A 16,757-nucleotide genomic window follows, 5' to 3' on the forward strand; every position below is an offset into this window, starting at 1 on the left:
AGCACCCCCAGAGCTGCCCCTCTACCCCCAACCCCAAAGCCAGTTTTTGGTGTTTGTCCCGTCCCCCTCTCCCTCTCCTTCCTTCCTCTTTCGTTTGCTCCTTGGAAAATCCTCACTGTTGTATTTTAACAGGTGTCAGACCCCCCCTTTCCCCCAGCAGCACCCCCTAACCCCGGTGCAGCACCCCCCTGGCCCAGCCCTGCCTGCCCACCGCCGCTGCCGGCCTCGTCCCTGCACTGCGCTGGCACGCTCTGCCGCTCTTTCGTTAAAAAAGAAAATGTCTTTCTCCTCCACCCAGAGCTCCTCCTGGCCAGAAATCCAGCGGGAAGACAGGCTGCTCCTGCCTCACCTTCTCCCCGGGATGCAGGGGACAAAGTTTCCCTCTTAATAAACGGGGGACACCCGCCTGGGGGTCTGCGTTTTATTCCTGAAGGGGATAAAGATCCTGCTTGAATTATCCTGGAGGTGGGAGCAGGCCTGGGAGCGGGGGGGTGAGGGGAAGAAATGTAAAGAAAAATTTAGGTTTCTCGCCCAGTTTCAGTGTAGCAGCTCCCCAGTTCCCTTTGGAGCATCCAGGGAGCCTCCCCTGGACACTGAGCCGGGACTGAAAACCACCGGGGCGAATAGGAAAAAAAAAAAAAAAAATCAATTTAATGGTTTATCATTTTCCAAGAGGGCGATTTAGCCCTTAAACCAAAGCAGCTCCCCCCCCAAAAAAAAGGTTCCTGCGGAGACAGGCTGAGGGGGGATGCTGCCGGCGGGGATTCCCGCGGGGATCAGCCAGCGCCCGGCCGGCTTTTTCTTTTTCCCCCACAGAAGATGCTCCAAAGCCGGTGAGATCCGCACGAAACGAAATCCCGGCCCCGCGCAGCGCTCCGCGGTCCGCGGTTCCGCCACCGCCGGGTCCCGCCGGGCGGCTGCGGGGGAGAGGAGGAGCGGAGGGTCCGCACCCCCGGTCCGGCCCGGGGGGTGGAAGAAAACAGCGAGAGGGAAAACCAAAAAATTTTTAAAATTAAATTGAATTGATTTAAATTAAATTCCACAAATGGTCCGGAGCCGGGCGCAGCTCCCGCGGCTGAGCTGAGCGCTGTCTCCGCATCCTCCTTCCCCTTCCCCTTCCCTTCCCCTTTTCCTTCCCCTTTTCCATCCCCTTCCCTTTTCCTTTCCCCTTTCCCCTTCCTCATCCTCATCCCTCCGCGCCCGGGTGCCTTCTCCACCAGCCGGCTGACCCAGCCCCGCTTCTTTATTTCCATTTTTAATATAAAAATATATTTAAAATGTAGATATTTTTTTTTCCTCTCCCTCTTTCGCAAATAAAAATAAAAATAAAAGCGCTTTGGCGACGCGCTCGCTCCATTTTTAGGCTTTCATTTCTGTGGGGTTTCATGGATTTTTTTCTCCACATCCCCCCCCCCCCCCCCCCGCTTTCTTCCCCGCAGCCTTTTGCGGGAGTGTGTCCGCGGAAAGCCTGCGGGCGCGCAGCAGCTCTCTCCTCTCCGCGGGAGGGGAGGGGGGGTGAGGATCCGCGGGTGCCCGCGCGGAGTATTTCAGTCCAGCCAAGTGGAAAATAGACTTTCAACCCCCTTTGTGCGGGAGGGGAGGGCTGGCCCCCGCCTCCGCGGGCCGACAAAACTCAGAGCAGAGCCAAACTGCGGAGTGAACTCGGGACCGGCCCGCGCAGGGGCTGCGCACCCCGCGCATCCCCCCGCGCCAGCGAAAAAACAGCCAAAATCGCGAGTTATTAGTTTTTTTTTTTTTTTAATTTAATCTTTTTTTTTTTTTTTTTTTTAATTCCCAGCGCAGGATCGGACCCGTGGGAAGAGCGGGCTTTTGGCCGGGGGGAAGGTCCTGCCTTGGGAGGGGGGGGTTACGCGGAGGGGAGCGGAGCTTGCGCGGGAGGCGGGGAGCCGCGGTGGGGCGCGGGGGAGGGCTTCACCTCCCCTCCTTCCCTCCCTCCCTCCCTCCTTCCATCCCTCCCCCCCCGGCCGGCAGCTCCCCGAGCCGCGGAGTTACAAACCGCCGCTGCGGATATTTTTTTATTTATTTATTTAAAAAGCGGGGAAAAAAAAAAAAAAAAGCGGGGGGGGGGGGAGGAGGGGGGGAAGGGGGGGGAATAGGATTTTTTAAAAAAAAAAAAACAAAAAGAGATTTTTTTTTTTTTTTTTTTAAAGAAGAAGGAAAAACCACCCCGCAGCCGGAGCCCCTCTCCCACAACTTCGCGGCGCGCCTGCGGGAGCGGCTCCAGTCCAGTTTTTCGGGCGCTCTCTGCCTCCCCCTGCCTCCCCTGCCTCCCCTGCCTGCCCTGCCTGCCCCTGCCTCCCCCTGCCTCCCCCTGCCCGGGCCCGAGCAAGGTGAGGCCGCCCCCTCCCCCGGGCCCCGCCAGGTACCGGCCGTATTTGTACCGGCTGCCGGGGGCTCTGCGGGCTGCGTGGGCGCCCGCGGGTGGGCGGCGGGGCGGGTGTGTGTGTGTGTGTGTGTCTGTGTGTGTGCGCTCTGCCCAGGGGGGTGGTTTCTTGCACACACACACACACACACACACACACCCGGAGGAACAGCCCCGCTCCGGGTGTCCCCCCCCCACCCCCCCCCCACCCCTCCCCTCCCTCCCTTTCCCCGGCTCACACCATGTTCCAGCCGTCTGCGAAGCGCTGCTTCACCATCGAGTCTCTGGTGGGCAAAGACACCCACCTCGGCCCCGAGGAGCCCCCCCGTCCCGCCGCCCTCGGTTACCCCGGGCCCGGGGCCGCCGCCGACGCCGCCGCCGCCGCCGCCGCCTTCGCCCCCGGCTTCCCGGGCGCTGCCGCCGCCGCCGGCCGGGCCCTCTACGGCAGCGCCGAGCTCGTCTTCCCCGAGGCCGTGGGGCACCCGGCGCTGCCCGTCGGGCCCCACCAACTGGGGGGGTCGGCCCTCCCGCCCCCCCATTCCTTCTTCGGGCCTCAGCACCGCGACCCGCTTAACTTCTACCCCTGGGTGCTGCGGAACCGCTTCTTCGGGCACCGCTTCCAAGGTGAGCGGGAGGCAGCGCCCGGCGGCTCCCGGGGCGCGGAGAGAGCGCGGAGAGGGCGCGGGGACTGCGCGGAGAGCCCCGGGGGCCGGTAACGGGAGGGGAGGCGGGGGGGGAGGGCAGCCGGCGAGGACCCGGAGGCAGAACCTGTTGCTGCTGCAGGCGCAGCCGGTGCTCCGGGCGCTTGCACACCCGGTGCCGGTGCGTTTACACAGCCGGTACTCAGGGTATATGAACAGCCGATGCATTTACACAGCCGGTACTCGGGGTATTTGAACACCCGGTGCATTTACACAGCCGGTACTCGGGGTATTTGAACACTCAGTGCATTTACACAGCCGGTACTCGGGGTATTTGAATACCCGGTGCGTTTACACAGCCGATGCTCGGCGCATTTGAACACCCGGTGCCAGTGCGCTTGCACACCCGGTGTGTCTACACACCCGGTACTCAGCGCCTTTGCACACCGGTGCTCAGTACATTTACACACCCGGTACTCAGAGCGTTTACACACCCGGTGCTCAGTACATTTACACCCGGTACTCAGCGCCTTTGCACACCGGTGCTCAGTACATTTACACACCCGGTACTCAGAGCGTTTACACACCCGGTGCTCAGTACATTTACACCCGGTACTCAGCGCATTTGCACGCCGGTGCTCAGTATATTTACACACCCGGTACTCAGCGCGTTTACGCACCCGGTGCTCAGTCCAGTCACACACGCGGTACTCAGAGCGTTTACACACCGGTGCTCGATACATTGACACACCCGGGACTCAGCGCATTTACACACCCGGGGCCGGTGCGTTGCCGGGGCCGGTGCCCGGGCAGAGGGCGGGCGGGCGGGGGGGGCCGGGGCAGCCCCGGGGCCGGAGCTGGGTCCCGCCGGGCATCGCGGGGCTCCCGGGGATGGGACCGGCGCTGCCGCCTCCCTGCGCGGCTGCCGGAGCCGGAGTTTGGGTTTTCTCCTTCTCGGAACGAAGTGAAAGATTGCGGGTGGGTCTCGGCTGCAAAGCGAGATTTTGTTTAATTCTATAGATTTTTTTCTCTTCCCCTTCTCTTCTCCTTCTCTTCTCCTTCTCTTCTCCTTCTCTTCTCCTTCTCTTCTCTTCTCTTCTCTTCTCTTCTCTTCTCTTCTCTTCTCTTCTCTTCTCTTCTCTTCTCTTCTCTTCTCTTCTCTTCTCTTCTCTTCTCTTCTCTTCTCTTCTCTTCTCTTCTCTTCTCTCTTCCTGTCTCTGTCTCTATCTCTTTCCTTTATCTTTCTTTTCTTTCTGTCCTTTTCTGCCTCTCCCTTTCTTATTTCCTTCTTTCTTTTCCTGTCTCTGTGCTCCTTTCCTTTCCTTTCCTTTCCTTTCCTTTCCTTTCCTTTCCTTTCCTTTCCTTTCCTTTCCTTTCCTTTCCTTTCCTTTCCTTTCCTTTCCTTTCCTTTCCTTTCCTTTCCTTTCCTTTCCTTTCCTTTCCTTTCCTTTCCTTTCCTTTCCTTTCCTTTCCTTTCCTTTCCTTTCCTTTCCTCTCCTTTCCTTTCCTCTCCTTTCCTTTCCTCTCCTTTCCTTTCCTCTCCTTTCCTTTCCTCTCCTTTCCTTTCCTCTCCTTTCCTTTCCTCTCCTTCCCCATCTCCTCTCCATCCCCGTCCCCTGGCTGTCCCCGCTGTCCCGAGGGGACCGGCGGCCGGAGGGGCCCCGATTAGGGTTTATCTGTCCGGCACCAACCCCTCGCCTGGCTCCGGGCTCCGGCGGCTCCGCCGGGGATCGCGGCCGCTGCCGGCGCCGCCCGGGGGCACCGGCCCGCGGGGACACGGCCCCGTCCCGTCCCGGAGCGGCCCCGGCCGGGGCTCCCCGGTCCTGCCCCGGGCCCGGAGCCGCCGCCCCCGCTGCCCCCGGCCCGGCCGCCGGTGCCTCCCCCGCGGCCGGCTCCATCGCCTTTGCGCGCTGTTGCTTCTTCCCTTTCTTTCGGTTTTCTGCTTTTTCTTTCTCTCTTTTCTTTCCTTCCTCATTTTCTTTCCTTCCTTTTTTCCTGCCTTCTTTCCTCTTTCTTTTCTTTCTTTCTCACTTTCGTTTATTTCTTTTCTCTCCTTGTGTCTCTTTTTTTTTCCTTTTAGTTTCTTTCGTTTCTATCTTTTCTTCCTTCTTTTCATTCTTCTTTTTCTTTCTTGCTTTCCACTTTCCTTCTTTCTTTCCTTCTCCCTTTCACTGTTCCTTTTCCTTCTTGTCCATCTTTCTGTCTGATTTTTCTTTTTCTTTCTTGCTTGCTTCTCCCTGTCTTTTTTCTGTCACTTTCTTAGGCTTTCTCCTCTTTTTTTTATCTTCTTTTCCTCTCTTATTTTTCTCTGCCTCCCCCCTTCTCCCTCTCATTCTTTCCCCTTCCTGCTGCTCTCCCCATCCACCCCTTCTCCCCCTCTTTCTCTCTCCTTTCCCTTCCCCTCCCGTCCCCCCCATGTCCAGCCCCACTACGGCACCGAGGGCAGCCGGGGAGGGAGCGAGGCCGTGGCACCGCGGCGCTTGGCGGGGTGGGGGGGTGGGGGGTGAATCCTTCAATATTGGGGCGGGGAAGATGCCCAGGGCTCCCCAATACCCCCTGTCTCTCCTCCCCGTGTCTCAGGGCGAGACTCTCTCCCCAACACCCCCCTCCGGTCACACAGAAGGGGTGCTGGGGGGGTTTGGGGTGCTGGTGCAGGACCCTGACTCTGCTGTCTGTCCGCAGGGAGCGAGGTGTCACAGGAGAGCCTGCTCCTCCACGGCCCCTTCGCCCGCAAGCCCAAGCGCATCCGCACCGCCTTCTCGCCGTCGCAGCTCCTGCGCCTGGAGCGGGCCTTCGAGAAGAACCACTACGTGGTGGGCGCCGAGCGCAAGCAGCTGGCCAGCAGCCTCAGCCTCTCCGAGACCCAGGTACCCACCCCACGGCCGTCCCTCCGTCCCTCTGTCCGTCCGTCCCGCTGGCCGCCGGTGGGAGCAGCTCGGCAGCAGACGGCGGACACAACCGGGGCTGCGCTCTGCAAAATCCCAGCTGGGTTTGGCTGGAAATCCCGCGTGGAAACCGTGGCTGAGCCGTGCGGGTTTGTGGGGGCTCTCGGTGGATTTGGGGAGTTGTTTTTTTGGTTTTTTTTTTTTTAAACCGCAGCGTTCGGTTGTTACAGTCATCCCCGGCAGGGCTTGAGGCTGGGGATGCAGGTCTCACGCCGCGCCACTCTCCAGAGAGCTTTTCTGGTGTTCTTGCTTGCTTGCTTGGGGTGTTTTCCCTGAGAGCAATATATGATTTAAAAAATCCCGTTAAAAAAAGGAGCAGCAACATGAGACCCTTCCCCGAAAGCTGCAAAAACACCCCTCAGCTGTGCGGCTTCGGTTCGGTACACAACCACCGCCGTGCTCCACAGTCAGGATGGGTGCAAAGATGGGTGCCTGCCCAAGGGTGCTGGTTCCAGCTGCAACTTTCTGATTTTTAGAAAAGACATTTCGCAGGCATTTAGATATCGTGAGACCCAGGAGAACCGGAGGGATGGGAAGAAATGGAAAAGCGTACGGTGCTGGGGGGGAAAACAGGGGAGTCAGGGCTGAGCATCTCTGTGCGTGTCCAAGCCCTGTGTCCTGGTGAGCAGCTATTCCCAAATGCTCCGGGCGAAAGTATGCTATTTCCCCTAATATTCACTACTGAGTCGATGGGGAAAGTTTTCTCCAAATGCTGGCTAGGTAGTTTGGCCTGTATTCTGAATTAATTTAATTTTTATCCTTTAATTTAATTGGAAAATAAAGCTGGAGCTGTGGGTGTTCCCGGTACCCACCTGGCTTATCCTTGACCAGGCTCTGCCAAGCAAAACCTCTGAATAAATCTCTGTGAGAGGGAAGTTACTGGGAGGAAAATCTCATGGGGAGAGTGGGAAACTGCAGGTGCAGATATTGGGGGGGAATGGACCGAGCCCACAAAATCCAGAGGCCGTTTGTATCTTGATGCTGACGCTATCCCGGCCCCCCCAGCCCTGCAACTCGCAGGGCACTGGCACCCAGGCTCGGGTCCTTGCCTTGCTGCTCTGTCACCAATCTGGGCTGAAAATTATGTTAAAGACAAAAAAAAAAAAACCCTGAAAGGTCAAAGAACAAATAGTAGCCTCCCCGGGTGGAAAGGGCAGCTGCGGGATGCCTGAGGGGGAGCTCAGCGAGTCCCTCAGATTTTGCATCATTGCCCTGAGCCTAAAAGCAATAATGCAATTTATTGGGGGAAAAAGCAGAGGCATCTGTCCCTAAATCCGGCTGGAGATTTGGAAAGGGAAAGAGGCAATACAGATTTTTTAAATTATTTTTTTTTTATGCGCTGCAGCGTGTTTTGTAGTATGGTATTTCCATGGTTTGGGGAAGCTGCTGCGGCCGCTCGGCGCAGGGTAATTCATCACCTGCGGGCGGGGAGTGAGTGCGGGTGCAGGCGGGAGCGTGTGGGGGGCCGGGGCCGGCTCCCCCCGGAAAAGGCACCGGGCTCGGCCCGGGGGGCTGCGGCGAGTGTCAGCAAAGCGTCCCCGGAGGCAGCAGCAGTTGGCTGGGGGGGGCCCGTGGGGTGGCAGGGAAGACTTTTTCTTCCCTTTCAGCTTTGTGGCTTTAGAAAAATAATCTTTTGGAAAAAATCTTTTAATTGCCTGGAGAGAAATAGCCCCAATGTGCGGAGGGATGCGCTACGGGATGGGCATTGACGTACCGGGACTGGCAGGGCGGGAGAGCCAGCCTGGCTGGTGGCCATGCCAAAAACCAGGCATTATCATTATTATTATTATTACTTTTATTATTATATATCCTGTGATGAGTCCTGCATGCGTGCAAACCTCCCCCCGTCCTCGGTGACACGCATCCCCGGTGTGACACCGGCTGACACAGGCGTGTTTTCACCCGGCGCGGATACCCGAACCCCCGGCTGGGTGTTTTTTATTATTTTCCGCTCCGAGAAGGGGCAGCCGGTTACGGCTGTGCCTGACCTTATTTCCCAGCTGCTTTTCCCCCTGGAAAAGGGGCTCCTGGTCTCCCAGCCGGGGAGCAACACCTGGAGCAGCCCAGGGGGAAGGTGAAAAGGGTACCGTACCTGCCCAGCATCAGGAAATGCCTTGGGATATAAGGTGGGGAAGGGTGGAGGTGTTTAACCCCTTCCCATCCTTTCTCCTATCAAGGAGCTGCATTAGTCTGGGATAAGACAGGCCCAAGCAACAACAACCCCCCAAAAAAAAGGGATTGGGAGAAAATCCAGCAGCAGCCCAGGGTCCCAAAGCGACCACAAGTGGGCTGAGGCTGGAGCACATGTAGGGAGGGCTTGGTGGGGGGATGCTCCTGGTCCAGAGGAGCCACCCGGGGGGTTTTGGGGACACACACACACACACACACACACACACGGTGTGTGAGAGCCGGATGGCACGAGGAGGCTGGCGTGCTGCGGGGGTGCCAGGCAGCGTGGGTGCACGGGGCTGTGGTGGCGGGGAGGTGGGGAGCGGGTGGGGGTACCACGCTGCGCGCTGCGGTCGTGCCGGAGTGGGCGACCACGGGTGGTCACGCCGCTGTGCCCATCGCTGGTGGCGTCGGATCGCTTCACCTCCCCAGGGAGCATGTCGGAGCTGGGAAATAACTGCCCTGAGTTAATTTTGCACCACGCAGCCTGGCCGGCCGGGCAGAGCCTCTCCATCCCCGGCAGGTCATGGTGCAAACGCCACTTGGGGGCCTCCAATCTGCCGTCCCAAAGGCAAGGCCTCAGCTTGGCTCCTGCCTGCGCGAGGTTTGGGGTGATGATGGAGGCACTGTGTAGCCCAGCACCCCCTCCAGGTTTTGGGGTGACGATGGAGGCACCATATAGCCCCGTGTTCCCTACTGGGTTCAGGGTGATTATGGAGGTACCGTGTAGCTCCACGTCCCCTCCCGGTTTTGGGGTGATTATGGAGGCACCGTATAGCCCAGCACCCCCTCCCAGCTTTGGGGTGACTATGGAGGCACCCTATGGCTCCACATCCCCTCCCAGCTTTGGGGTGATTATGGAGGTACCGTATAGCCCAGCACCTCTTCTCGGCTTTGGGGTGATTATGGAGGCACCATATAGACCCTCATCCCCTCCCGACTTTGGGGTGACTATGGAGGTACCATATAACCCCTCGTCCCCTCCTGGCTTTGGGGTGATTATGGAGGCACCATATATCCCAGGCCCCCTTCCCAGTTTTGGGGTGACTATGCAGGCACCATATAGCCCAGCACCCCCTCCCAGTTTTGGGGTGATTATGGAGGCACTGTATAACCCCACATCCCCTCCCAGCTTTGGGGTGACTGTGGAGGCACCGTACAACCCCTCGTCCCCTCCCGGCGTCGCGTGGGCAGGCCTGGAGGTGCTGCAGCCCCGGCCGGGCATCGCAGCCGCTCTGGCGGGAGCGGTAATAATTAACCGAGCGAATGCCTGGGAGTCAGGGGAGGAGAAAGATGCACGTTCCAGATACAGCCAGAGAGTGGCCGCCTGGCGAACCCCGGGGCTGGCAGTGGTGCCCCCCTGCCGTGAAGACCATCCCCAAAACCAAGCTTTTAAAAGTTTTGGGGTGTTTTTAGAAGAAAAGTCCCAGCTGGGACAGCAGGCGTAGGCAGATGCGGGGCTGATGCTTGGGGAGCTCCGCTGCCCTTCAGGGTGGTGGCACAGTTGGGTGACAGCACGGCACAGGCGGTGTCACCGTGTCTGGCCCCGAGTGACGGTGGGGCTGGTCCCCTCCGGTCACCACCCAGAGCTGTCCCCATGCTCTCAGCCTTCCACGGGGTTTGGGTCATCATCCAGGGGAGCTGCCCATGAAGCCACCGGATTTTAATTGTCCCCAGCTTGGTGATGGGACAGGAGCCATCCAGGGACTGTCCCCATCCCGCAGCCGGAGCGCGGGGACAGAGCCAGCCGGGGGGTGGCCGGGCAGGGACCCCAGGATCATCGCCCGGGTCAGACACACAAACACCCGGCATGACAACGGTTAATGGTTTGGGAAGGGATAAAACCCCCTGAGCTTGGGGGTTTAAACCAATTACTCTTGGAGTCAGGATGAGGCATCGTAGGGGGCAGCTTATCCCCCCGGTGCCCACTGTGAGGTTCTCACACTTCCTTCATTGTGGCTTCTGGCCTGTTGGAGCCAGGACTACGGTACCGGCGGGCTCAGGGAGCCCATCCAGCCGGGAATTCTGCCCCTTCCCACAGCCTGGACACTCGGGAAGCGCAGGGGAGCCTCGTCCCGCAGGACACGGCCGTACCCGGCTCCTCACAGAGCTGGGGAGGAACGGTTTTACCCGCCGGAGCCGCTTCATACCCACCCCTGATTTCCACAGAGCCTCACTCAAGCATCTTAATTGCTTTATGCCTTAGTTTCCCCTTCTATAATTTAGGGATAAGGCAACTTCCCCGCTCCCAGAGGGCTGAGAGCTTTAATTAAAGTTTGCAAAGTGCTTTGCAGTCATTGAATGAAAGGCGCCAGCTCCGTATTGTTCCAGAAATGCCCCAAAGCTAGGAAAGAAAATGGTTTGAGTCCGGGGCAGGGGGGGTTATAATATATACCGGTGCCATAAAGCAGCTGTTTCAAGGGACTAAGCGTGGCTTAAAGTCAAGGGCTGGTGCTGCGCTGGCTTAGCTCACCTGGGGAGCGCAGCGAGGTGCCAGCATGGGCTGTGGCCTCGCTGCTGAGGCTCCGGAGCCAAAAGCGGGTGCTGCCTGTGCCTGTGCTGAAGGAAAAGGGGGGAACGGGGTGGTGGGTGCGGGGATAGGGGGGGCTGCGGGCCCCGAACCGCCTGCGAGGGGGTGAAGGCTTCAGCTGGGCCCATGCTGGGTGGCAGTGGCGGCCGAGCAGCGGCACCCAGGGAGCTGTGGGGCTGGGGAGGCCAGGCAGCACCCCGCATCCCTGCCTGCAGCACCCCGCATCCCTGCCTGCAGCACCCTGCACCCCTGCCTGCAGCACCCCGCATCCCTGCCTGCAGCACCCCACGTCCCTGCCTGCAGCACCCTGCACCCCAGCTCCAACACCCCGCATCCCTGCCTGCAACACCCCACATCCCTGCCTGCAGCACCCTGCACCCTTGCCTGCAGCACCCCACACCCCTGCCTGCAGCACCCTGCACCCCAGCTGCAGCACCCTGTACCCCTGCCTGCAGCACCCCACACTCCTGCCTGCACCATCCCGTACCCCTGCCTGCAGCACCCCACACTCCTGCCTGCACCATCCCGTACCACTGCCTGCAGCATCCTGCGCTGCTGCCTCCAGCACCCCACATCCCTGCCTGCGTCACCCCGCATCCCTGCCTGCACGGCACCCTGCATCGCCAGCCGCATGGGCGCCCACAGCACCCCACACCACCGACCCTGTGGGTGCTTTCAGCACCCTGACCCCCCTCGCCGTGCCCCTGCTGCCGTGTCCACCCCGGCGCTGGCACCAAGGGTGGGTGCAGGGGCTTCGGATGGAGCCCCCGCTGCCTCCCCGGGCCCCTGGGACAGCGTTTGACCACCATCCAGCGGGAAAAGGCTTCCTGAAACCTAAATTAATTATCTATAGTTGTCATTATAGGCTATCTATAATTAGCTACCTGGTTCTATATGGTCCAGCCCAAGCCGCCGTGGCCCTGGGACGGCTCCGTTGGCCCACAACAACTTGCCACTGGCCACCAAAGGAAACAGGACTGAGTTTAGCCGCCGGCCGGGCCGCAGCCCCGACACCAGGGTGATGGGCACTGGCTTGGGGTGCTGTCAGGAGGGTCCTGCATCCCTGCCGACCCTGCGTCCGAGCTGTGATCGAGGGTCCTTCAACCATCTTGGGTTTCTCCGAGGCCGGGTTGTGCAGCAAAGCGGAGCCGGGAGGTGGCTGCACCCTGCGTCCTCCAACCTGCCCCATTTATCCCCTCCCCGTTCCCACCTTGCCATGGGCAGAGGGGAAACTGAGGCAGGGCAGGGTGGACAGGGGCTGCTTTTTTTTTTTTTTTTGAGCTTGCTGCCTGGCTGCAGCACCGTCCGGCTGTGCCGGGACCCCTGCGAGCGTCCGTTTCTCCCTCTCCCCCAGGTGAAAGTGTGGTTCCAGAACAGGAGGACGAAATACAAACGGCAGAAGCTGGAGGAGGAAGGACCCGACTCGGATCAGAAGAAGAAAGGTTCCCACCACATCAACCGATGGCGCCTCGCCACCAAGCAGTCGAGCGGAGAAGACATCGACGTCACCTCCAACGACTAAGGCAGGGACAGGCTCCTGGTGCAGCCACCATGGAGAGGAACCCGGGGGAGGAAGGGGGGACACAGGCGGCATCGCCAAATGAACTCTAAGGGACGTCGCCGAAGCCACCGCCGCCGCCCGCTGCCTTTCCTCCGGGGCGCCCGGCCTGACCGGGGACCCCCGTCCCCCCCCCGCCGCCCCGGGGCATCCCTCGGAGGTGCTTTTCGGGAAGCTCCCGCCGCCGAGCCGAGGAGGAAGAGGAGGCTGCCAGGGCACCCGCGGCCCCGGGACGCGACCGCGCATCCTCCTCCGCGCTGGAAGCCGTCCGTCAGCCATGAGATCAAATAAAAACGTCCTACCTAGAAGCTCAATGTACCCAACCCCTTTTTCATTTTCCTTTTTATTTTGATTTTTCGCTTTATTTTTTTTTCCCCCACCTCCCTCCTTTTCTCCATTGTTTTGGTTTTTTGGTTTGGTTTTTGGTTTTTGTTTTTACACAGTTTTATTTTAATTTATTCTTTTATTTTTGTGCCTCTGTGTGTGCGTTCCCTGTCGTAGGTAGTCAGCAGCTGTAGTGTGTGTTACTGCGTGGTAATAAAAAGCAAAATGCGCTGGAAACCTGTCTGCTTGCCTCGGCGGAGGAGGGGGACAAGGGGATCGTCCCCCCTCCCATCACTGGTTGAATGGCCGTGAGGACACCGGTGTCCGTCTTGGGGGGCGGAGAGGGCTGGGTGTCACCGGGGAGGGATGGAGCTGGAGGAGCTTGGTGGCCCCGTAGAGGTGGGTGCTGGGGGGATGAGGATGGCCCTGGGGATGGGGGTGGCCCTCGGGGAGGGGGGGTCCCTCGGGGGTGCCCGGGGGAGTGGGGGCCACCGCCGGGGTGGCCGCAGGTATGAGCGGTATGTGAGACGCCGGCAGCGTCACACCTGCGCCGGGGATTGAGTGTCGGGGAGAGGCAGGATCCAAGCAGCTCTGCCCCAATCCTGCCCCCCCCCCAAATATCCTCCCCTGCCCCGGGGATACCCCCCAGACACGGGGTGCCCAGGGACTCCCTCTGGGCCCCAGGCACTCCTGGAGCCCCCTGTAATGAGGGACTTGGAGGGGGGGGTCTCGGGGGATGAAGGTTGGGCATCCTTCCCACGTCTCGCTGGAGTCTGGGGGAAAGGACACTTGTAATAAGTTTATATATCTATTAAAAATATAAAAAATATATACACACAAGTATAAATTATATAGATAAGATATACTATATATACACCCATATATACCCCCTTATATACAGGTATACACGCGCACAGTATCTACACATAAATGTGTATATGTGTATATATACCGTACTGTTAAATGGATATTTTATACATATCTTAACAGTATATATGCACAATATATACATGTACATGTGCGCGTATAATATGTATATATATTGTATTTTATAATGTATATTTTACATAATTGTGTATTTTGAAATATATATTTACATATTATATATGATATAATGTAATATCGTATGGTAGCATATAGTATATAATATAACTATAGTATATATAGAATATATATCATATATATTTATATATTTTATATATAAATATATAGAATGTACATCATATATATTTATATATATTTTAATATATAATCATAGTCATAGAATCATATATATTATAGATTATATAATCATATCATTATATGATCTATCATTTTATATACACACACACACAAATGTAAAATTTCCATATATAAATCATATATATATGATCATATAATAATGCATCATATAATATATAGTATTTTATATTATATAATCATACAATTATATGATCTATCATTCTGTACATAGACACGGAGACACAAATTTTAAAATTTCATATATAAATCATATATATATGATAATATAGTATCATATAATATAGAATATATTATTTAATCAGACCATTATATGATCTATCATTCTATACATATACAGAGACACAAACTTTAAAATTTCATATATAAATCATATATATATATATGATCATAGGATTATATATGATCATACGATTATATATTATATAATATTATCTATTATATAATCATATCATTATATGATCTATCATTCTATATATACACACCCAGACACCTGTGTAGCAATTCCTGCCCTTGGGAAAGCCCCCTCCTCGCGTCCCCTCGTGCTGCAGGAACGGCCCCATCCCCGGCAGCTCCTCCCCAGTCCAACCACCCCGTACCAGACCGTTACATCCCACCTCCCGCCTCGTCCTTCGCATGAAACGGCCGCGCCGAGGCCGGACCACACCGCCAAGTCTTTAAACTCTTTTATTCCAGACAGATCCGAGTGTTACACAAAGTGTCGCGGTCGGTAACGCTGTCGAGAAGGTTAAAACGCGACGGCGGGCGCAAGGGTGCCCGAGGGGGCCGGGGGCCGAGCGCCCGCCGAGGTGCGGCGAAGGGACCGCTGGAAGACGTGCCGGTGCTGGCGGGCGACTCCCCCCTCGCCGCGTCCCAAGGGACTTGCCGTTAACGCGGTTATAAGGTGCATTCAGATCGGGTGCCGGAGGGCAACGGCGTGAGAAGGGGCAGCTGAGGAGGTTGGGTGCAAAATAAGCCATAAAAAAAGTGGGAAAAAAAAAAGCCAAAAGTGGCTGTTTCCCAAAGTGAGCTGGGGTTGGGGGTATCTACCACCACCAGGCCCACTTCAAGCCTCCACCACCCGCACACCCGACCCCGGGAACGCTCTCGGAGCCGGGCCAGCTTCTCGGGGCAGCGTATTCGCACCCTAAAAACCTTTGCTCAAAGGCTGTCGGCAGCCCCTGCGCTCCCCCCACGTGGCTGAAGGGCACCCCAGGCTCCGGATCTCCATCACAGCCCTTGAAGAGGAGCCCACCAAAGCGGGGTGGGGGACACACACCTACACCTCTTGGCTACGTGGCATCAGTATAACCCTGAGATCTACCAGCCTCGCTTGTCCCAGGGTGGCAGGGCCCCTCCCGCATCCCAGCGATGCTCAGGCAGCAAACGGGGTGACCCACTGCCTGTCCTGCCGGGACCTGGGCAGCTGCCCACGCCCGGCCACACGTGGGGATGCAGAGCAGAAAAATGAGCAACAAGCAAAAATGGAGGGAGCTGAGCTGGGCCTAAGCTTCAAGGTGGGTTCAGGACATGGGTGACACAACCCCGGGGTTGTCCCCCGGCCGGCTCATGGAGCAGCCAACAGACACATCATCCGGGAGGGACTCAAAACTTCTCGCTGGCACCTTTTGCTGCAACCTGGTCCTCATTATTTCTTAATTAACATAGCCAAGAAATCAATTAACTGCGACATTTCTAATTAAATACTACAGGAGATGATCATCTCATTATTATTATCTGCTGAGGTGAACAACTTGATGTGTGTGGTGGGTTTTTCGCTCCCCATTTCTTCCACCTCCCCAATTATAGGAGATAAGAAATGCAAATGGTTGGGTTGTTCTCACAAACCGAAGGCTCCTTTTTGTACATTAGGAAAGTCGAAGAGATTAATTAGCTATTAAGTGAATGTGCATAATGTTATCATTAGCTGTTGTGTGTAGTCTTTTCTGGCACAATTTGCTGTCCTAATAAACAGTACTAATGTGCTACTGCTTTCCCAGCTCCATGCTTTTCGTTTTTAACGCTGTAGGAAGAGTTGAGCACCGTGTTTTGGGGCTCGCCAACAGTCCCACCACGATGGCAATGACCACGCCGAGCCGGCGCTGCGACCGCTGCATGAGGGAGCCCAACCTCGTGCTGCTGGCGAGTGAAAGGGTCTTTTGAGATCCATAAGAGTCAGATTTGTGTCTGCTGAGCCATTCTGTTGCTTTTTAAATAAAAATGCACCTCAACGCCCTTGCGTTGGCTCAAAAGCTTCAGTGTTGCAGCGTGGGGACACCGTGGTCTCGCGTTCCCCGAGAGTTTGGGACCATGGGGCCACCGAAATGTGCTCCTCAGACATGCACCTTGTCCTGCTCAACACCCAGGAGGACAAGCCAGGGATGGAGGCGGGGGGATGCAGAGACAGGTCTGCACCATCCTGACTGCCTGGACAAAGGGGCCACACATAAATTTGGGAGATGGGGACGGGGGGACAAGTCCTCAGGCCTCCAAGATCTTGGGCATCACAGGTGCTACCTCGTAACACCAAGACCTGCAGGTGCTTTTAGAAGAGGTTAGAACAGGGAACTGGACCCTGTGAGGTGGGGGCTCTCCCTTCCCAGCTCCAACCAGGAGCATTTTCCCAGTGTGCTGGGGGGGGAGGGGACACACAACATTTTGAGTTGCAGTTGAACAAAACCGGAGACCAAACGTTGTTGCCAACCTGCCAGAGGCTGTGATCGGCTCTTAGCTCTAAACACCGGCGAACGCCTGACTCAGGACCCCGGGATGTATTTATTTCTCAGCACAAACTCTGCCGAGTTGACTGAGACCCATTTTCATGACACATAAAGCGAAACAAGTTTGACGGGGTTTGTATGGGAAGACGATAAATCCAGACTCATTTAGACCGTTTGATTGTCACTTGTTCGACTGTGCAGCTGCTTTTGAGCCAAGCCATAATCTCGCAGCGCGGCTCCTCTGACAT

At 56.9% G+C, this 16,757-nt stretch overlaps 1 protein-coding gene across 1 annotated transcript; it reads left to right on the forward strand.

The window, feature by feature from the left end:
• Positions 1-1,595: 1,595 nt before the first annotated feature.
• Positions 1,596-12,787, forward strand: EMX1 (empty spiracles homeobox 1). Its single transcript, XM_074865005.1, has 4 exons — positions 1,596-1,845; positions 2,172-3,007; positions 5,707-5,891; positions 12,023-12,787. The coding sequence occupies exons 2-4, from the start codon at positions 2,626-2,628 to the stop codon at positions 12,188-12,190; spliced, it is 735 nt and encodes a 244-aa protein (XP_074721106.1). The 5' UTR covers positions 1,596-1,845; positions 2,172-2,625; the 3' UTR covers positions 12,191-12,787.
• The last annotated feature ends 3,970 nt before the right edge of the window (positions 12,788-16,757 follow it).

Source organism: Strix uralensis, chromosome 4, assembly GCF_047716275.1.
Source record: "Strix uralensis isolate ZFMK-TIS-50842 chromosome 4, bStrUra1, whole genome shotgun sequence".
Lineage (NCBI taxonomy): Eukaryota > Metazoa > Chordata > Aves > Strigiformes > Strigidae > Strix > Strix uralensis.